General features: G+C 43.0%; 1 protein-coding gene across 1 annotated transcript in view; it reads left to right on the top strand.

The window, feature by feature from the left end:
* LOC147706375 (cadherin-like protein 26) overlaps positions 1-17,198 on the top strand; it is a 359,502-nt gene that overhangs the window by 300,488 nt on the left and 41,816 nt on the right. Inside the window, exons 15-16 of the mRNA XM_086932874.1 lie at positions 814-876; positions 6,809-6,877. Of these exons, the coding sequence (XP_086789000.1) occupies positions 814-876; positions 6,809-6,877 (132 nt within the window). The remainder of the gene's footprint in view (positions 1-813; positions 877-6,808; positions 6,878-17,198) is intronic.

The following is a 17,198-nucleotide window of genomic DNA, read 5'->3' as shown; positions in this document are numbered from 1 at the left end:
ATGCATTATGGGTGAAGAAGTCTGGTTTTGATTCCATTGAAGTAAATAGACTAACACATCTGAAATCAATGCTGTTTCGGTGAAATGTTCAAGACTGAAGATAGCGTCAATGATGAAGTGGAGTGAAATAGCCTCCCCAGTCAAATCAGATCACTTCCTAGCAACCTCAACAAAAGTTGCATCCAATCCTTATGTCAGGGTCTGAAATTGGCAGAACATCAATTCTACTGAAAGGAGGCTGTAAACTGCTCACATACCTGGTGGGGGTATCTTGCTCTCCTGCCTTGTACCCACAGATGTACTTCACTCATCACTCATCACCTGAACCATTATCATTTACCTTCACTGACAAGCATATTCCCCTGAAGAAATGGAGCTGATTGGGAGAGAGCATTGCCTCCAACCAAGTACAGAACTTCCATATAGCAAAGTAAAGAAGCTGCCTTAAGCTGTCACATAATGCTACTGTTAAATTGATGCGCAATGCCAGAACAATTAACTTTTGCACTGTATTGTGAGCAATCAAATAGGAAAATTCGATTTTACTTGAAGCTTGAAAATCCTTACCCTCTTCCCACACTACCCTCTTCTTAACTTCAAACCTCATATCCCCAACTCACTTCCTGGAAGAGGCTTTTTCCAGAATCCAATGGGAATGTTTCTCATTCCACTGGCAGCTAGCCCTCTGAAGTACCCAGACAGACATGCAAGCAGGTGCAAGACTCTGTACAAAATATTGTAATGAGTGAAGAATGAATAAATTATACATTGATATAAGGTCTTCAAGAACTTACAATTGTTTTTCTAACTCAGGAAACTGCGGCTGTCGGAGCAGGTTTGAATTCTGCCAATGGCGCCCAATCCTCCACTATTCAGGTAATGCTTGTGGAAATATTTTGATAAATACATTTATGAAGAAATTGTGTTGAGAAAAGTTAAATATTTCTTATGAAACAGAGATTTTTCCTGATATTCTGGATATTTGAAAATCTAAAAGAAATTGGAGATTGTGCTCTGAACATGAACACTAACTTCACACTGTCTTTATCTGTAAACTAGAAATTTCTAGATCTAGGTCTGCAGTTCCTAACTTCTGGTAGGGGTCTCTCTGGGGGTCCCCGACGCCTACTTAGGGGGTCCGCAACTGCTAAGAAAATAAAATATTATTTCCAGAATAAAAAAGTACATATGAATAATGATTTGTAAATGTGAAGGAATTTGAAATTGGCAGCTAATTAAGTTGGCAAGCATTACAATTATTTTGTGGTGGGGAATACAATTAAGGGCCTGTTTCATAAAGGGCTTCTGCACTCGTGGTGTAGGTTCTGCAGTCATGGGGGGAGTCTCCGCATTTCGGGTGGGATCTCCGTCATGAGACTTTGTGAAACAGGCCCTTTATTTATTTCCCCCCAAAAAAGAATTTTCATGGGAAGGGTGGAGCTTTTTTAAATTAAATTGAAGCCGCCCATCTTCCATCCTATATTTTGTTTGATGCACTTGCTCCCACAAATCAAACGGATGCCCTTTGTAAATCAGGCCGAACATATTTTTTAATTTGTGTGTTAGTTGAATGCTTGTTTCCGTAATTGTGTGTATTGTTTTACAGTTCAAATCATCTAAATTACTTAGGCAGGGGTCCCTGCATATAAAACATGACTCTATGTTGGTCCCTGGTTTCCAGCAATGATTTAGCGGGGGCACCCAGATTCTTGTAATCATTAAGTGGGGTTCCACAGACCTCAAAATGTGAAGAACCACTGATCTAGAATAGGTAGAATATGCCTGCAGTCTCTGCTTCCCTACAGCTTGAAGATGTAACCTTGTGCTTTCGTTTGGCTAGTTTTAGACTTCGGGGTTCTTTACAAGCCCCGTGCACCGCCTGTATGTCACTTTTTCCCATGTTTGTTTCTTAATATGTGAACACTGCATTTTATCTATCAATAGATGCAAATCTCACAAGCGAAGTACAGACTGTTTGCCCTCTTTAGAGATTTCGACCTGTGTGGTGGAATCTCTGAGCTGTGAGGGAATCCACCATTGCACCGACTAGCTTCACAACATGGCAAGTGCTGAGCAGGAACCATGTTCAAAGCATAGACACTGCAAACATTATTGTGTAGAGCAAATAAACTCAGAAATCAGGAGTTTGCTTCCTATAAACAAAAAGTTGATGTCTGACATACAGGGAATTTTCTCTAGGCACATTGTGGCATTCTACAGTTCCCCTGCATGTGTCCACCGTACTCGGCATGGCGGACACACAGGGCGAATCGCTGAGAGTTGCCCTGCCCTACAGGAGACAGGCACTAAACAAGGCCATTTGTTTTAAAAGCTAACTTTTTGCACATTTACAATACGTTACTGTAATGCACTTGATCACACATATGTGTAATGATTATTATATGTAACAGCGTTTATAAAAGAGAGGTCACCATAAACAAGTCCTCAAAGAGGGAGCATTACAAGAATTTTCCAGTTGTGGTGATCCTGTGCGTAAACTATTTCTATACACTGAGTAATGATTGTAATTATTAACGTAAATACATGACTAAACTACATTCCTTGAAATGCACAATACTTTGGGGCATATTTACAGGGCATTGCAGCACAGGAACGTCACTTTTAACGATGTTCCTGTGTCGCAGTGCCCTTCACCATAGTTACACAGCGGTGTTAAGCCACTTTTTGTGGCTGAACTCTTCTTTGTAAATATGGAACCCTGTCACGCAAATATCTGCGTGAAAGGGGTGGCCATGGCTGTTGCCACCGCAACACCCATTGCTTTTGATGCTGCCCAAGATATACAAAGAGGTGTAAATCAGAGGCAGCGGCAAAAACGAACGCCATGCAATTGCAGGTGTTAGAATGGCGAAATGAGGATACATACTTTAATTTCACCTTGTTTTTTGCTTTTTCTATGTGTGCTGCAGTGTGCAATACACATAGAAAGAGCAAATTGCTATGAATGATTGTTTATGTGCTGAAAGGTGTGGGGTAGGGACACCTTCCTGCACATAAACAATCATTTAACCTTCGTCATGGTGTGCGAGTGCGGAGGACGGCCGGGGGCCGACCGAACTGCGCTCACGTCATTTTTTTATGCACCGCGGCGGAATGTCCGGTTAACAATGACAATGTTTATACTTCTACCTGTACTGCATTTGTCAGCACACATAGAAGTAACAAATTGCCATTAATGATTGTTTATGTGCAGGGAAAGACAGTCTCCTGCACAGAAACAATCATTCCCTGCAACACAGTCACCCATCCAATATGGTGTAAGGGTGCCTGCGTTGGCGCTAGGCAGCTAATTTTGACGCCAGCGCTAGGGAACACACAGGGGTGCCCTTCAGAGGGCCCCCAACCCTTCAATGGGGCCCCCAGTAGCCATTGGCCAATTAATATGTGTCAGATATAGGAGACTCAGGAGCCCCACCTCACAGTCTGTAGGAGGCCCTTTCATTTTGCGTTATGCCTCACCACTGCATGCGTTCCCTGTTTTTGAGATGACCTAAATGTTATGCGGCAGTGTACCAAGTGGATTAGATTCTGTAATTAATCCTCCCTTCCAGCCATAAGGAAGAAGTTCAACCAGAGATAGATTTGAAAGATGCCAGGGTGAAGATATTCATAACCCTGTAAGTCTCAATCCCTGAAATGGAATCCAATCACATGGGACTTTTGGTGAAAGCAAAAAACTTCCCAGGTGTGATTGATACTGGAAATGATACATGTCACACCTACTTAAGGCAATGTGTACAGACATGAGAGATAGGTGAAATGTTAATCAAATAGGACTATTTCCAGTATTTTCATGATTTCACAAATTCGAACAACACCTGTGATGTTATTTATAAATGTTTCTTCTCCTGTCCTTTCAACCATGAGCAGGGACTGGGAACATAAACCGGCCCTAGCAATTGAATCGGACCGGCTCCAGGAGGAGGGGGGGGGGGTGCTCGTGAAAAACACTGCAGCTTTTTGTTACCGAGGGCCGATATTGCAGCTATGCTGCAAAATCGGCCCCCAGTAACAAAAATGGCCCTCCATGGGTCCAGAACTTCCCACCCTGGCAGCCCACTGGGGAAACGCCCAGTGCCTGCTACTGCCAGTCCGGCCCTGACCATGAGTTGGCTGTGAGAAACTTGACATCCCTTGAAACAAATCTCAAACTTAAAGTGGGTTCAGATAGCCATAAAGGGGCTGGACGATTGAATAAAACAATACATGGTAAAAGAATATATCCAAAAAGTGTTTCAGATGTTGAACCCTCATCAGTGCTGGAATGGGGAACAAATAGTAAGTAGCCTTGGCAAAAGTGCTCAACCTAGCCCCACTGGCTTCATCTTCCAGACCACCTTTTCTTTCTCTCTCTGTTGGACCTGATATGCTGGGTGTGGGTTTAATTCAACATTGTGCCTTTCATCCTTCTGGTTTTGGTAACATTGTTTTTGCTGGCTTTGGGACTCTGCAAATATTACCACTGCTGACCAGTGCTATAGTGCCTGTCTTCTCCCCTTTAAACATGGTAGAATTAGCTTACACCCAATTGGCACATTTAAATTACTTATAAGTCCCTAATGAAGTGGTACTACATGTACCCAAGCCCTGTAAAATGCTTCTATTGTGCCACCCACTTAGATAGCATTTCAAACATGTCTCAAGCCCACCATTGCAGCCTGTGTGTGCAGTTCAAACTGCCATTTTGAGCTGGCTCAAAACTTTTTCAAAAATGAATAGAAGTCACTCCTGGGGTAGACCATAAACAGAGGATAGGGTGCAGTGTATTTAAAAAGATGGACTTGTACTTTTACGTTTTACTCGTTCTATAGTGGAAACACTTAAATTCATTTTTCAATATAACAAGGCATGCCTCTCCCACAGGGTAGCATTGGATTAACTTATTACATATAATAAGAGATAAATTCCAATTTGAGAGCAAGCAGGTAGGTTCTGAATAATTGTAAGTTAACCCCCTCTTTAATGATACAGTCGGAGTTTTAGTCACAATTTTGAAAATGCCACTTTTAGAAAGTTGGCATTTTTTTGTCCCAACCTGCAGTCTGTTTCCTGAGTCACATGACTAAATGTAGCTGGCAGATGGTTTTTCTACATTGCCCCCACACAATGAGACAAAGGAGCTGGCAAAGGAGTGTTGGCGTGATGGGACATCTCTGACTTGATGAGAGGGAGGAGCCGTCACCTATCACACTTCCACATCACAAAAGCTCCGCCTGAGCACACTCGCAAAGGGTTTTACACTAGTCTGTGGTGAACTCAAACAATCTGGGGCCAGGGAAGGGAGGCAGAAAATTCCAGAGCCTTCTCCTACTTCAAAGTGAGCTTCAGGTATAAATATGAGACCCAAAGACACAACTCTTCAGTACTTTTCTGGGCCTCTGGAAGACTCAGAAGACCTGCTGTGGTGGTCTTCAATAAGGACTGCTACTACGTCTGCCTGCTGCCCTCTTATCTGAGTGAAAAGGGCTGGACCTGCATATTGAACCCAAGACCTCCAGAATAACTTCAAGGGCTAGTTGACTGGCCTCCTGACCAGTGCCTTTGGGACAGAAAAGGCTCCAACCACCTTAAATCCAGCACCTGAGCTCTGTACCTTCCAAGCAGTGCCACCCCAGTCCTGGAACCTTGGAAGAGGCCTGAAGATGGTTTGCTATCCCAGCAGTGTTCATCAGGAAAACCAGCATGGAGCCCAGCAAAGCCTCACTGCAAAGCTGCAAGCTTTATAGTCTCTCAAAGTGGAAGGGATATGCCCAGATGTAAGTCTTGAACACTCTCTTTATAGGGACTCAATCTGAACTTCACTCACAGTGTGAAGCACAATAAAGTGAAATCTATTGGGGGGCTTTGCTTTCAATACAGAGAGAATCTCTCAAAGCAGTACATGCTGGGTTTGACTGACTTTAATGTGGCTGACACACTTTTGGTACAACACAGCTTTGCTAAAAAAAATGGAATGGCATTTTAACCAGAGAATTTTCCAGGGGCAAAGCTTCACTTGCTCACTCATTTCCATTCATCACGTATTTGCTGTCTGAAGTAAATTTCCCAGAAAAGGAGAGAACAAACTTACTAAACTGGATGCAAAATATAACAAGAGTCTTTCCCAAACCCTAGTTTAGGTAAGGTTTGTGATGTCTCTGACTTGAAAAAAGTGAAGTTGGCAGTCGGAGGAATCTGCAAACAGCTGTCTCACCTTTTGCTGTATAACATGGATTGTTTTCTATGTTAAATTTAGGGATACGTTCATAAACCCAACAACCTGTAAATTTTCTTGAGGTTGAGGTTGTCAAGATAATAATTCACAACTGCACTTATTCTCCCCTGAAATTCATTAAATGTAAATGTGGTTCCTGAATATATATGATCAAAGTGAAATCCCAGCTGTTGACTAATAAAGCCGTGTAATTCTAATGAAAGTTCCTGCAAGGTCTAATCATTAAATGAGTTATTTATGTTACAAAGTGGAAATATTTGAATAAATAACACTGAAAGCAGTGTGGATGAAAGACCACTGAAAAATCTGTACCATATCAAGGCCATCTGGCTTTGTCCATTCTATCCATCATTCTACAGCCATTCATTCTGTTGCATATTATTCATTTTATCATTTGGGATTTCTTTTTGTTGTTTTGAAATCTAGATCAATTTAAATTAATTAATGTTGCTTTCAGATGTAATGATGTCTCTTTTTATGTTACTCACAAGTCTGTATTAACATTTTGTATTTTTAAGTTTTTAATGCTACATCCCCATTGCATATGTTTTCTAATTCTTACATCTATCATAGAATCAGAATATGAGTGGAAGACAAATGGTAGTTTCACAGTTTGACCGGGACAATAAAAGAAGGCATTCGGTAAGTAATGATTCTTGTGGATTGATATTTTTCAAATCCTTATTGTTCAATTAGGCATGTAAAGATTAACATTTCAATTCCTGAATCATATATATTTGCAGTCATCAATGCGATTATCAAGATTGGTTTTATGTATGTTATAAAAATCATACTTACTGGACTTTTGGAACTATAAACTTAAAAACTTCAATTTATGAGATTAAGTATAGTTTGAAGTTTGCCACAGCAAATGCTATTTTTGATTAGGTTGCACACAACTATCTATTCTGATATTGATGGATGAAAACATTTTTGCAAAATTCAAAATACATTTCGAAAAATGTTTTTTAAACAAAAAAGTACATCAAAATCATTGTTTACTAATTGGGTGCTAGCAGAGTCCATAATGAGCATCTCAAATGAATGTGTTGTCATTCTTACTTGTAGAAGTGGCACTGAAATGCACACATGGGTATGGTTGTATATGTTAATTTGCATCTCACCTCTGACAAAAGTGAAATTTACAGTATGCATGGAGGGTGATAGGGGGCTTTCAGTGCCCTGAGTCTCAAGAAGTATTTGATTCAGCTGCTATCTGAAAAAAAAAGTTGCTGGTCAACTTCATCTATACTACTATTATAAAGAGAGAACTTGCACCTTTTGGCCAGGTAAACTCGGGAACCACAGTGCCAATCTACATACCCGATACATCTATGAAAATGTCAGGGTGTGTAGATGGACATAGGCGACATTAAATAAAAAAAAAACTTAAATAAAAAAAATTAAATTTGTAAACAAAGTAGTCCCCTAAAACAAGCGCCGGCCGACGTAACGTAATGACGATATGCAGGGAGGAGTGGTGACTTGCGGCGAGGAGTGGACTTGCGGCGAGGAGTGGCGGTAAGGCAAATGCAGGCGAGAGGCGGGAGGCGGGAGGCGGGAGGCGAGAGGCGAGAGGCGAGAGGCGGGAAGGCGAGAGGCGAGAGGCGAGCCTTTCCCTTAAAAGGCATCTTCTGCTTAAGGTCGACTGCTTCCTGCACAGAGACAGTAAACCACTGCTCTGGAGACCCGTATCCTCACATGCTCAACCACACTATGGTGTGCTGACACCCCGTGACACTCGGGGGCAGCGCTGTGTTCCAGGGTACAGGAACAACAAACAGACTAGTGTCTTTGCGCTTTATCTTGAATCACGCGATGTCTTAAAGAATCCAGGGCCAGCTGAAGTGAGCAGCCATGCATATCCGCCAACTGAGTTCCCAGCGACCGCACCATGTTGAGTTTCATTCAGACATAAGCAATAAACAAAATGAGGCTCTAAACAAAACATACTTTTCGAAAATGTACTGGCATCTACGCAGTTTTTTATGTTTATCCGGTCAGAGACTTGATATGCAGTTTATTATGTCATCGCACACACTGTATGTAAACGCAGAATGTAAACTTGAGAGACACGTAGAGATGACACACACTGCTTAAAACTTTCCTTTGTGTGAACATATGATTACTAGTGTCAGAACGAAATGTCAAAATAGCGAACACATGCACTGTGATTCATGCATAGACAGTTACGTGCTGCAACACATTTTTTTTTGTTTATTCATCGTTTGTACTGTGGTGTCTGAGCACAGTCGTCTCTCTCTGGGACATCCATCATTACAGATTTATGCATCAGAGATAAAAAACTGAAAACGTCACCGTTTTAAGACTCAAGAAAAAGGCGCCTCGGGATATTTCCCACACTGTAAGCATGAATGTGTGAACCATCCCAGCACGGTAATTGCTCTTGGCACCGTGGAAGCTCCCGCCTGGATACAGCAGCTCCCACAACAGCAGTGCCGGACCCGAGCAGCGCGCGCGGCTCCTCTCGAGGCAGGTAGCAGAAATGATCCATATATGAGCTTTCGGCAGCACCGCCCGCTCCTGGACACTAGCGAGTAAAAGAGTGAACTATTTACAACTGCCATGTGGAAGACTGAAGAATATATTCGCAAGATTTTATGGTTTCCATTAAAAAACGGAAAAGTAATCTTGCACTTTCTTTTCCAGGCCATGCTCATTACATTGGATTTCCTTTACTAGAATCCGGTACCTGGAGGGCAGAGGAAAGGTACTTACAAGTAATTCTTGTGCTCTTCCAGGGACTCCTCATCACAGTCATAATTATTTAACCCTACCTTACCCGGACACGAATACTGACCGATATCTTCAACTTTTACCCAGATCTTAGATTTTCTGTAAAAATGATCTGACGTGTCACCTGTGGGGCATGATGGGATACACGGTGTACTGTAATGCCCTCAAAGGCACAGTGGCAGTTTTGTTGCTATGCTGTGCATTGCAGACTATTGGTTAATATTGCCCTTCATTCTTTCTCATTTTCCTTCTTTAAAAAAAAGATCGGTGGTTATTGTGAAAATGGGAACAGAGCCTGACTGATGTTGTGTTTGCAAAGTGCTGTGCACCAGGACGAGCAAGCCCATCTTTATTGCTGGTAACCCCGGAGTTGCAATCTTTTTGCTGCCCTATCCAAGTCAAGTCAAGTCAAATATATATCTATACTACTATTATAAAGAGAGAACTTGCACCTTTTGGCCAGGTAAACTCGGGAACCACAGCGCCAATCTACACACCCGATACATCTATGAAAATGTCAGGGTGTGTAGATGGACATAGGCGACATTAAATTAAAAAAAAACGTACATTAAAAAAATTAAATTTGTAAACAAAGTAGTCCCCTAAAACAAGCGCCGGCCGCGACGTAGCGCTGATCGCAACCGACCTGTAACGTAATGACGATATGCGGGGAGGAGCGGTGACTTGCGGCGAGGAGTGGACTTGCGGCGAGGAGTGGCGGTAAGGCAAATGCAGGCGAGAGGCGGGAGGCGGGCGGGCGCGAGGCTCAAGGCGGTAGGCGGTATGGCCATTGTCGGGGCGGGCGGCGGGCGGGAGGTAAAGTCCGCGCTATATAAAAATGCATAAATAAATAAAGGCGGGAGGCGCCATGGCCAATGTCGGGGCGGGCGGCGGGCGGGAGGCGGGAGGCGGCATGGCCAATGTCGGGGCGGGAGGCGGGAGGGATGCGGTAAGGCTGAAGGCTCAAGGCGGGAGGCGGCATGGCCAATGTCGGGGCGGGAGGGGGGGGGGATGCGGTCTGGGCAATGTCGGGGGGGGTGCACAGAGGCTTAAAATGCTGCCCCCAGCCCCCTTCTGCCCCGGGCAAAGCCGGGGCGGGCTGCTAGTTTAAAATAAATGTTTGCGATATACATGCAATCTAAGTAATTCTTAATGCAGCAGTATCCGTTTTAGGAATACACATGCTAAACATTAGGGAATCAGCATGATATTGCAAGACCAGAACTTTTCATTGTGCATTCTCAAAATCTCTGTGGGCTAGAATTGTGAAATGGCGTACTTGTTTCAAACAGAACTTTGCAAATACATCTGGATTCAAGCAATCTACCACTTTCAAAATCTCCTGTAAACACCTACACAAATAAAACACTGCTGCCTGTGTTACAAGCGCCACAAAGTTTCTCATATTTTCTCCAGATCCCTCCACCACTTTCTGCTATTGTCGCTGCTGAACCCACTTTTAGTGATTTTACATACGAAATCAGGAATAGCTATTCACCTGCAGGTCTGGAATCCAACATTCTTTTTTTTCATACTCCTGAAAACAACAAAGCACACACTGTTTTGGGTTTCTCTTCACAATGTGGCTATAAAGTGGACACATTCATCGTCTTAGTTCTTCTCAAATGCAAAGAAAACTCTATCTGGTACATAAAATCTGTTAACTATGTAGCGGACATGAACATCTGACACCCTTTTTAAAGAAATTAAGCACAACAGAGGGAGGACATTCCCCACTCATTAGCTTAAATTTAAATCCTATGCATCGGCCATAAGGCAAACACATTTTTAAATCATCTCCACATCCCACATGGAATTGTACATCACCTTTGGTGTTGTCCCAATCGTGATCCTTTTCATGGCCTTTCTCTTCAAAGACTCACATACTTCCCAGCATTTTTAGGACATCTTTGAGAAACTGCTGACCTATAGCAAGTGATATTCCTATAGATCACACATTGAGAATCCAGATCTATCAAAATATTCACCAACATTACATTAGCCTGCATGGGATCCACACTCCCTGCCACAAAACAAAAATCCCAAATCATCCAGATCATGCCCATACATATCATACTTAAGATTCTCTTTTACTTGGTCATCCAAGTTCCCAATCTCCTCTTCATAGTCATGCAAATCCAATAATGCTGCACTTTTCACCCTGCATGTGGAAGCTGTTCTGGACACCACTCTGCCATATAGTACTATGAAATTTGTTTTTCATTTGTCTATTCACCCCTCACATCCTCTCAGTTAGTCATCTCTTCTCCTTTAGTTAAAGAGCAATAGTTCTCAAAGAGTCTTCTCCTTTTCCCACAACTGAATGTCTTAATTTCCCTATGTTTCATAAGTTTAATCACTTAATCATTCACTGCCTCTCCAGAGAGGGAGTTACATGCAAATTAATTTTGAGAAGCATCTATTACCTTAAAACGTAACCATTTAAATTCTTCTAATTACCCCAGGCTTGTTGGCTGAAAAGTATGAGCAGAAGCCTAGAATTGGGGGCCAGTTTTACTAAAAAGTCATGCAATATAACCCAGCCAGACAGCTTGCTGTGCTGCATTGCATGAAAGTGAGAGAACAGGAATGCGCCATATCGACTAAGATATGACCCATTCCTGCCTCTTCCTTTGCTTGTGCACTCGGTGCAGCCAAGCGCCAATGCAGGCACTGTTGCACCTTGGTACAAGGGTTCCTTCTTTACATCCAGGAATGTTTTTGTACAGTAAGGTGTTCTTTTTCTGCACAATAAGAATTAACTGAGACCTTTTCATCTTTCTATGTGTGCTGCAGAATTCAGGAACGTAGAAAGGGAAAAAAAACAATGCAAAATAAATATAATACTGCATGTTACACCTCCCCTTGGATTTCCCAAATTTACTAGTGTTAGTAAATTTGGGAATGCGCCAAAACCATGGGTGGGTGTGTGGGAACACCCATGCTCCACACATAGAACGCCTCCACTGTGTCTTTAGTGGTCATAACTGTATGCCATTGCTGATAATTTATGGAATCTGAGACCACTGGAGCTTGTGTCAGAGCTCCACTGATACTGGAACCATGGTCTTTTGATGCTTTTTGCTCTGTGACTACATAAAATGGAGAGTAGACAGACGATCATGCTGATAAAGGTGTGTGCAAGGCACCATAAAAGTACATGATGCTCTTTGTTGCTTTACCCTTAACCGATGCCACAACAGTGATTGCGCCTTCTTCAGGAGGTCCAACACCTGCTTTCCAATTCTTAAGGCTCAGTGCCCTGAAGAAGCCTCTACTCAAGAAACCTCCTGCTGCCCCAACAAACTCAAGAACTACTGCCCCATCTCTCTGCTGCCTTTTCCCACCAAAGTGTTTGAGATGGCTATCAACGGCAAACTCACTGAACACCTGGAGAGAAACAACATTTCTTAATCCAGATTTCACCCAAACCACAGCACCAGAACCACCCTGTCGCAACCACAGATGATATCAGATCCCTCCTGGACCAGTGAATATTGTGACCCTGATCCTCTATGACCTCTCAGTAACGTTCGACACAGTATCACACCACACTCTGATCAAGAGTCTTCACCACATCGAAGTCCAGGGAGATGCTCTCAAATTGATTGTCTCCTTATTCAGCAGAAGAAACCAGAGAATGTTTCTACCTCCCTTCACCTCAAAATGCAAGAACACCATCTGCGGCATCACTCAAGGCTCATCATTCATCCTTACTCTATTCAACATGTTCATGTCCCCCTTGACAAACGTCATCAAAACTCATGGTCTATACATCATATCCTACTCCGACGGCACCCGGCTCAATCTCTCGCTATCAGAAGACCACTGCAACATGCTGACCAACTTCTACAGAGGCAGGATAAGCATCGCCGAATGGATGAAAGACAACTACCTAAAATGTAACACTTGCAAGATTGAAGTGCTGATCTTCCGGAACAACACCTCCCCATTGAATGATGCCTGGTGGCCTCCCAAACTAGGACCCTCATCCACTCTGACTGACCACACCCGCAACCTTGCATCATTCTAGACAGTAAGCTGTTGTATTTAGCCTGTCTCTTTTCTGCCTATGGGATTTCACTGTCATTCACATGATGTCACCAATAGAACCTTTGATGACATCATGGAGTGTTTGGGGCTTAGCCTGGTGATAACTGGCAGTTGGCGCCAGCCAGGCTGAGTGGCAAGCTGGTCACTCCTGGTGGGTCTTCCTTATATCTTATCTTAACATCTTGAAGACTTGACTATAATGAATAAAGCAACCTAAATGATACCAGGCTCCAGGCTCCTATTTACAACATTAGCTAACCATGAACAGGTAGATCAACTCACTCTCATCCACCTGCTTCCTCACCTTTCCCATGCTCTGCAAGGTCTTCATATGGCTCCCACACTGACTGTCTTCATATGGATCCCCAGATCGACCCTCACCAAAACCCTCATCACCAGCCAACTGGAGTACGGCAATGCACTCTATGTAGGGATCACTTTGCACCTCCTCAAGAGACTTCAGACCATACAGAATTCCGCGGCCAGGCTCATCCTTGACCTACCACAGTGGATGCACAGTGGATGCACATCACCCCCACCTCAGGAAGCTCCACTGCCACCCCATTCAGAAAAGATGTCAATTCAAGATGTTGATCCACACCTTCAAAGCCCTACAAAACCAAGGACCAGCATACTTCATCCACCGCCTGACTTCCACGTCCCTCCAGACACCAGCACTCTGTCACCCTCTACCTCGCCCACACACCCTGCATCCACCACAGAGTGGAGGAGGCTTCTTCTCCTACCTCGCAGCAAAGTCCTGCAATGACCTCCCACTTCACTGCCAGACTCTTCCTCTCTGCTGGATCTCAGGAAAGGACTCCGGACCGGACTGTTCAACGGAACCCTTCCTGGCGGCCGTGCTCTCAGCGCCTGGAACAAGTGTTTAGCCGTGCTTTGCAAATCCTGTTTGATTGATTGAGAAAGACCAGCACCTCACGGTTATAAAATAAGCACTTCTGTTGTGAAGGTACTGTTTAACCATTTCCGTGCTGATGACGAGCTCAGCTCGTCATGCAGCACGGTGGCGCTGTGCTGATGACGAGCTGAGCTCATCATGGCCTCCGCGGAACGCCCACGCGGGGATAATTACCCCGCTGTGCTGGGCGTTCCATTGAGCGGGCGTGGCCATGATGAGCTCAGCTCCTCATCAGCACAGAGCCACCGTGCTGCATTATGAGCTGAGCTCGTCATCAGCATCGCGCGCCGCGAGCGGCCCCTCCCCCCGCGCCGTGGGTAAATTAGCCCCGCGGCGATGGGGTTATAAATTGCTGATTTCTAAAGCTGATGTCAGTAAAAAGGCGATATTAGCTTGCTGCTCAACTAGAAGCTGTGATTGTACTCACACTTTATGAGTGTTTTGGGCTTCTAAAATAGAAAGAAAACCAATCAAATCACTACATTAATAGCACCCAAGTGCATCCTGGCTCCTTTCGAGTCTGGAGTATCTGTTTACACAATATAAAAGCTTCAGGTAAGGATCACAGGAGAGTGAAACATTCCCTGCTTGAGAAAGCCTTGTGAAATGTATACCAGTAACACCAGGTTAATTACAGGGTTCATCCCAGGTGTAGGGGGGTGAGAATGGGATCTGCCTCCCTGTTAAGGGCTGTAATGAGGGCGAGTGGGACGAGGGGTGATGAAGGTCACAGGTACAAAAACTATCAATCTGCAAAAACCGCCAGATCTTAACGAGCTTCTGGGTAAGTTTGAGAGCGAATTCGATACAACACGAGGGATATTTCAGCATTTGTAATAATTCGAAACAAGAAATACACAGAGAAGAAACATTGGCCTTTGACCTTGTCCAGATTGCAATGTGTATTCAATGCATTTCCGAAATAATTCGTTTGCAAACAGAGGGCGTGCAAAAGTAATGTTTCATTTAAAATTGTTATGTTTTGTTCGAATAGTTTCAACCAAAAGTAAGTGTACATTATTTTAAAAATGAAATAGGGTTGCCAGAATGCCCTGGGTCTTATTGACAAAGGTAAATTTGATCATAAATATGAATTTACAAATTGAATATACAATTTTGCTTGCCAGGAGTCCATAGGGAGATTTCTGCTAGTTTGTATTTCTATACCACGAAGGTGGAAATATTTCCAGCAGGAGGCGGAAAGTGGGCGTTCCAAGATGTGACTTGTGTTGGGAGGTTAGGAATGGCCCAAAACATGTACGTTTGTAGACATTTTCAAACTCCTCTCTGACCCTTTTCTACCCTTAAAATGGTTGGAGATGTTTCCAGGCAAGGACTACAAGAAACTGCCCCGTTTCAGGATGGAATAGGGAATGGATCACTCCCAGACTTCCAGGGAGTTTAAAGGAAGCCCTATTTACATGGAGTAAAATGTGTTCCATGCATTAGAAAATAAATATGTATTCGAGAGGCGACTCCATTGACGCCTTTGAGGAAATTCCCCGAAGAACACGTGGGAATTCTGCACTTCTGAAAAAGTTTGTGAATTCCTAGAAAATGGAAAAGTGTGTCCTGGTGGCTTTCTAAATCTAAGACCTTAATTGCACATGCTATGTGCTAATAGGGAATGTACGCACTACATTCCCACTCTGCATTTTAAGAAATCAGTTCACACGAAAGTTCATTTTCTCAGTATCCTACAAAGGAGATGATAGTATGGGTGCAAATTGCACACAGCTACATTCTGATACCGTAGGGAACCTAGTTTGCACCCCATTTTAATGAAAACACTTGGACTATAGGCTAACGTATTCATTGTTCAAATTTTTCAGCATATGTACACTGTTTGCATGCGTGGTTTATGCAAGGTATTACATGGTGAAAATTGTGTCTGCAGTTCTTTCATGTGTGTAATTTGCACTCATGTTTTAATACTTATTTAGGCATATATGTGAGTTTGCCTCTTATCCGAAAAAGGTTCCAAAACAATGAGGGGCCAACGGTTAAATATTGGTTTGATTTAAACAACTAATAACAGAAAACACTCTTAAGATCAATCATTTGCAAACTAACAGGCACATGCATCAAAGCTTTTTGCGATCGCAAACAATGCAAATCGCTAAAATCGACCGTTTGCGATCGCAAAATCAGCTTTTGGGATGCATCAAGGGTGAAGGCCCTCGCAATTTGAGAATTTGCAAATATTTGCGAGTTCTCAAATTGCGATTGCATTTAAGGAATCGCATTTTGTGATTCCTTAAATGCAATGCATGAAAGTTTTAAAAATAGCGATTTCGCAAATACGGGGAGCAAATTACCATGAGGTTGAACCTCATGGTAATTTGCGAAAACTTTGAAAAATGCACTTTTGTGCATTTTTCAAAGTTTCATGTTTTGCACACACATGCCCTTAGGGCATGTGTGTGCACAACATATGTTCACAGATTAATTTCAGGGGTGCAACAGGTTGTCCTTTGGACACCCCTGCACCCTTGAAATCGCATTCTCAATTTGCAATTCGCAATTAGCGAATCACAAATTGAGAATGTCTTCCCATTCATTCCTATGGGCCTCTAGGCCCATAGGAATGAATGGGGAGGCATTCCTTAATTGCGACTCGCAATTTGCAAGTCGCAATTAAGGAATGTTTAGAAATCACAAATTTTTCTGTGATTTCTTCATGCATAGGCTTTTGCGATTTCTTAATTGAGATTCCTTAAAAATCGCAATTAAGAAATCGCAAAAGCCAACAATGATGCATGTGCCTGTTAGAGCCCAAGGCTAAAAAGATGGTGTCCTGCCAACATTGTGCATCATTTACAAGGCTTCTTGCTGTGCGTCAAAAATTAAAGGGCAGGAATGCACAGCATCTACAAGATACATGCACAAACAGCAGCTGTGCACCAGTGCAGACACCCTTGCATCATTTTGCAAGGGTGTCTGTGCTGGGGGAATGATTGTTTTTGTACAGGAATCCTGCACAGAAAAAACTAATTAAAGGTAATTTTCTCTTTCTACGCGTGTTGCAGAATGCAGCACGCAGAGAAAGAGAAAAAAACAAGCAGAAATAAAAGGATTTCTCCTCGTCTTGCCATCCGGCAAGGAATTCTGATGCATTCCCAGTTTTACAAAATGTTGTAAATCTGGAAATGCGTCAAGTTCCATGGATGTTGCGTGATAACACACAGCAAAACCCATGAAAAGCACCTTTCACACAGAGCAATGCATGAAAGG

This window comes from Lissotriton vulgaris, chromosome 7 (assembly GCF_964263255.1).
Source record: "Lissotriton vulgaris chromosome 7, aLisVul1.2, whole genome shotgun sequence".
NCBI classification, from domain to species: domain Eukaryota; kingdom Metazoa; phylum Chordata; class Amphibia; order Caudata; family Salamandridae; genus Lissotriton; species Lissotriton vulgaris.
Note: the sequence above shows the minus strand (reverse complement) of the source record. Positions and strands in the feature narration are given on the sequence as shown.